General features: G+C 47.5%; 1 protein-coding gene across 1 annotated transcript; it reads left to right on the top strand.

Moving 5' to 3' along the window:
• The first annotated feature begins 823 nt into the window (after positions 1 to 823).
• Positions 824 to 2,245, top strand: LOC119267176 (putative transcription factor bHLH107). The gene is made up of 2 exons (XM_037548524.1): positions 824 to 1,228; positions 1,605 to 2,245. The coding sequence occupies exons 1-2, from the start codon at positions 965 to 967 to the stop codon at positions 2,085 to 2,087; spliced, it is 747 nt and encodes a 248-aa protein (XP_037404421.1). The 5' UTR covers positions 824 to 964; the 3' UTR covers positions 2,088 to 2,245.
• Positions 2,246 to 5,324: the final 3,079 nt, after the last annotated feature.

The raw sequence follows: 5,324 nt of genomic DNA on the forward strand, positions 1-5,324 counted from the left end.
GTTCACAAGTCAAAGGGAAAACTGTCTCATTTCCTGACTTTCACATCACACGTTCTGACGATCACAGGCAGTCGAGAAATGGCGTCGATCGGAAAATTGTCAGGTTTGAGCTTGAACAGTGTGAATGAAGTTGCTGGTCAGATGCGGAAGGAGAGGGAGCCCGACACTGCTCCTCATAATGACTTCCCTTAACCAACAACAGTAGGCGTCGTGATTATATTCTAGTCAACGAATCTTGTGAGCAGACAGTGGTCACTCGTGCCGGTTTCAGATTTTGGTTCCAGAAATATTTGCAGCCCCACTTTTTTCGATTTATTGTAAAATTTATCTATGTGTGCCTACTGAAAGTGCTGAAACATTTAGGCACCTACTGAAATAACTGAAACTTGCCAATTTTTCGCTGAAATTTCATGGAAAACCAGAACCATCACGTCATGTCTTATAGGCTGCTGTGCGTATATACTACTCCCTCTGTAAACTAATATAAGAGCATTTAGATCACTAAAGTAGTGATCTAAATGCTCTTATATTAGTTTACAGAGGGAGTACACTACAGTATAATCAATAGTACATTCATACTAATGGTTTGGCATGGCATGATTCTTTCCACATACATATACCCGACTCATGGCACACTCATACACGCCACCTCACCCATTGGCCGAGTCCATGCCAATCCGACACCGAGATTTCCCCTATATTATCCCCATAGTGGGGTACGGTAACCACATGTGAGAAAAGAGATGCGTATGTATGTAGGGCGGTCAAGTCATCTCTCACAGACACGCTCCTCATCATCTGCCTCCTACCTAGTATCCAGCATCCATCCTACAATATACTAATTATTGTGAGCCTCCTCCTATCCACTCTACTCGTCTCACCCCCGCTCCCACTTGTTCTCCTCCTCCTGCTACATCACCAGAAATTCACATTCTTCCTTGTTCTTGCAGTGTCCAAGAGCTGGATGGCAGCTCCAGGCCAATCTCCGCACGATGCATGTGATCATACGGTGAGCAGAGGCCCGGCTCTGCTGCCCCGGCAGGCCAGCTCGGCGCCACCGGCTGGGCCGCCGGAGCTGTCGACGACATCGTCGTCGACGACGGGGTCGGGGAGGACCGCGCCGGAGGCAAGGGCCCTGAAGGCCCACAGCGAGGCCGAGCGCCGGCGTCGGGTGAGGATCAACGCTCATCTCACGGCGCTCAGGAGGATGATCCCTGATACCAAGCAGGTTTGCACCAAACCTTCAGCGTTGTGACTGTGAAGCATTTGGCAACAATATCTTGGCCATTTCACCATTCCAGTGCTGTGAAGCATCAACCAAACAAAGCTCAGCTGCACATAATTATTGTCGTTAGCTCATCAGCTTTTCTGGTAGAAACTAACTTTGCATTAAGAAGTCTTTCTTCAAACAATTCTGATTCACCTTTATGTCTGAATCATACATGAGCTTTATGAAGAAGAACATTGAAAACTCGCGCAAGTGTTCACATTTCATCAGACTTTTAGCCCTGCAATTCCATCTATGATAAGACAAAGTAGGGCACTGCGGTACACTGCTATTATGCGACTTGTCAGGAAAATGTCTCTTGTCTTCCCTTGTGCAGATGGACAAGGCCGCCTTGCTGGCCAGGGTGGTGGACCAAGTGAGGCAGCTGAAGAGGAGAGCCAGCGAGGCCGCACAGCAGACGCCGGCCGTCCCGCCGGAGACCGACGAGGTCTCCGTCGAATTCTGCTGCACAGGGGACACCGATGACGACGACAGCCGCCTGTACATTAAGGCGTCTGTCAGCTGCGATGACCGCCCGGACCTCGTCGCCGGTTTCATCCAGGCGCTCCATGGCCTGAGACTTAGGACAGTAAGAGCGGAGGTGTCCTCCCTGGGAGGAAGGGTGCAGCACGTCTTCACACTCTGCAAGGAGGAGGAAGGCAGTGCAGGGTGTGCTGGACTGAATTCCCTGAAGGAGGCTGTGAGGTTTGCTCTGGCCAAGGTTGCTTCATCAGAGCTGGTGTGTGGCGGCAGTCCGTTCCAGTTCCAGAGCAAGAGGCAGAGGATTCTTGAGTCGCATTACTCAATCATGTCCATATAGATGAGTACTTCTGGAGTAAGTATATATTTTTTTCCAGATTTGATGTTAGTGCTGTAAGATAAGATAGATGCAGTCACTCCACTTCCAGGATAGATATCATGCCAACAGGGTTTACACTGTTTGCCTGATGCAGCATGGCTGCCGACATTCAGATTGCAGCAGAAATCCTCGATGGATAACGACTCAGCAGAGTCACATGATTAGTTTGACGATTCAGCAGTGGCGCGGATAGGCTGGTACTCTATGCAGCACCTCCTCATTGGTGGTTCTCATATTAGGAGATGAGACACGTAGAACTACTTTGTCTTTTTTACTTTTGTTATGTTAGGTATATCAGCAAGTTTTCCTGCTCGCCGGGTGTTACTAGCATCGGAGTAAAATAATACTTTCAAATGAAAAAAATTCTGAGTTTTCAAGTTTTTTACACCATGCAAGTTTTCAAGCAAAATGGACCATTTTAGCACCTTCAGAAAAGGTTTTGTGCTCTAAAGAGCACTGAAGCTTTATGGGGCAAACAAAACATTTTCCCATGAAAATTTACAAGCACAAAACAGACTATCAAAATCCTCTTACGTGTGTTCTCTTTATAATATTTTGGCATTCAAAAATTTTAGGCACCGTTCAATTACCGCGTTATACTTGGTAACTTTATTTGCCAACAAAAAAGAACTTGGTAACTTGGACCCCACTGAACTACTCCCATATGCTTACCCTACTTTACCACATAATTCAATCGTCTTCAGATTCTAGAAGCACAACTTTCTTCTTCTTACTAATAATGCCTAACTCTTGCTTTTGAAAAGCACAGCAACCCTGAAACTTCTGCCTAAGAGCAGCTAGATGCCTAGATGTATAAAGGTACACAGTTGCCGGTTGGATTAACTGTGCCAAAATCAAGAGTGCCTTTAGCTGGCTAATTACAGAACTTTTTTTTAAAGATCCAGCAATTGCTGGCCTTTTGATGAATTCCAGATTTGTTGAAGTAATATACAGGTACCCGTTCCTGAACTAAGAACATCTATGTACAGTAAGCATGAGAACTAGCAACGGCAGTGTATTTACATGAACTGGACACAATTGTATATTTGAATGACAAAACAGTTGCAGTGAAGGAGGTTTGATTTAGTGCCTAGTTGATCATGTATCAAAAGAAAAACTTAAGTTTTTGTTGGCAAGTACTACCCCAAATCCAAATCAAATGTGGGATGTGAACATGATAGGCAAAATTAGTTAGCATTTAAGGAGACATCTTGTCCTTGAGGAAGACACAAATCAAATATGGTACAAAGGAATCTCAAATTGCATTCTGAAATTTGTAGCCTTTGATATTTGTATATCGTTTCAAGGTACAAGCTTACTCCATTGAAGTGATTTTCTTTTTTTGAAAAGAGGGTATACGCCGGTCTTTGCAACAACCGATGCACACATCCATATTTTACTAAAAAGAACAAAAGTAGTTCACCAGCGTCAACTAAATTGAAAGTAAAAAGACCACAGCGGGTTGGTAAAAAAGATTTACATGACTCATCCTTCAATTCTTGAGTGCTTACTTGGTAAAAAAATAAAACTACTGCTCCTATAAATCAGGGCATATAAAATTGATTGGGCGCCATGCTTTGTGTTTTCATGCATGCGATTTGCTTCCATTCCATGCAATTCGTTTCGAAATTTTATCTGGGAAACGTCGGATTTTTCACGTTCCCAACGAACGTTGTATCAGCCGTTAGATTGGATTCGTGAATCTTCAAGCAGATGAACCAGCCATGCCAGATTTTCTTTCTCGTTTGCTGCAGAGTGAGCCCCCGCGAACGAGAGTTGACGAAGTCGCGACCTTATTCCTTTCCCGTGTTTCCGTCTTCTGCCATTTCCACTCGAGAGCGGCGAGCCGTGTGTGTGGGAGAGAGAGGCGACCGGCCGAGGTTCTCTTCACGGGGTAGCCGTCTTCCTTCGTGCGCCGTTGGAGCTGAGCGCTCAGCGGCAAGTTCGTGTAGGGGGGACAATGGTGTGCGGCGAGCGAAAGATTTCGAGCAGCCACGCCCACTCCTTCGCTGGCGGACTGCACTCGAGGTGATGCAGGGAGTCGCACGAGCTCGCGGCGATGTGTCGTGACGGCTCCCCCTCGCCGCCGTCCATTCTTGAGGCGGGTGGTCATCGGAACAGCCCGCGCTGCTCCGATGCGAAAGCACCAACATGTGTGGAGGCGCTGCTGGCCAACGCGTGCGTCTGCACAACTGTCAGATTTCGGGTTTCAGTAAAACCCTTGAGATTCGAATATTGGGGTGCATATTAAGATCTCTTTCCCTCTCTAGTTCGCACATTTTATGATCTCATTGCCTAGCTTGACGAACCCAAAAAACACGAGACATAAGATTTATACTGGCTCGGGCCACCATTGTGGTGTAATGCCCTACATCAGTGTGGTGTGGTGGATTGTCTCTTGGGCTGAGGAAGAACAGTTACAAAAGAAGAACCGCCTCCTGAGGAGAGGTATTCTTGTGCCTGATGAACTTGTGTGATTCGGGGTGATCCGGGTCTGAATCAGATGCCTCCTATGATGGTGGCTAGTCCTATTTATTTTTTTAGAAAATGAGGAATATTCCCGGCCTCTGCATCTGGACGATGCATACGGCCAATTTATTAATTATTAACACAAGACCTTACAAAATCATACAACAGTAAGACCAAAGCCACCATCTTCACAACCTCTGTCGCTACTCCTATCTAACTGATGAAGGGGCGCTGATAGTCTGGGCCTAATACCAAACAGACCTCGCAGCCAAACCTAACATCTAAGACTTGAGGTCCCAACCAGGACGCCTGCCGGGTATGGACACCCACCAGTCCGACGTGCTCCTCAACCAGGACGCCTGCTGGGTATGAGGCCGCCACAGCCACCTGCCACATATCCATCTTCAGAGCTGTATTGTTGCATCGGCCTTGCCCGGTCTCGCTGCCGCCGACGCCACCACGACACCAGATAGCGTCGACCTCCTGCGCGTGTCCGTCACCACACATCTGACGCCAAGTCTCCACTGCTCCATGCCTCCAAGAGCCGCCGCCAAGAATATGTAGAACGAAACACCGCTCCACCGAAAGGGAGGCAGCACACCCCAACCCCTCACCTGCAGACACTTCCATCCGATCCCAATATCCTTGGTGTCGCCTCCAGAAAGGTTACGGTGCACGGGGCGCCGCCGACGCCTGATCCGCATCGGATCTTGGGCTTTCACCCGGACA

This window comes from Triticum dicoccoides, chromosome 3A (genome assembly GCF_002162155.2).
Source record: "Triticum dicoccoides isolate Atlit2015 ecotype Zavitan chromosome 3A, WEW_v2.0, whole genome shotgun sequence".
NCBI classification, from domain to species: Eukaryota; Viridiplantae; Streptophyta; class Magnoliopsida; order Poales; family Poaceae; genus Triticum; species Triticum dicoccoides.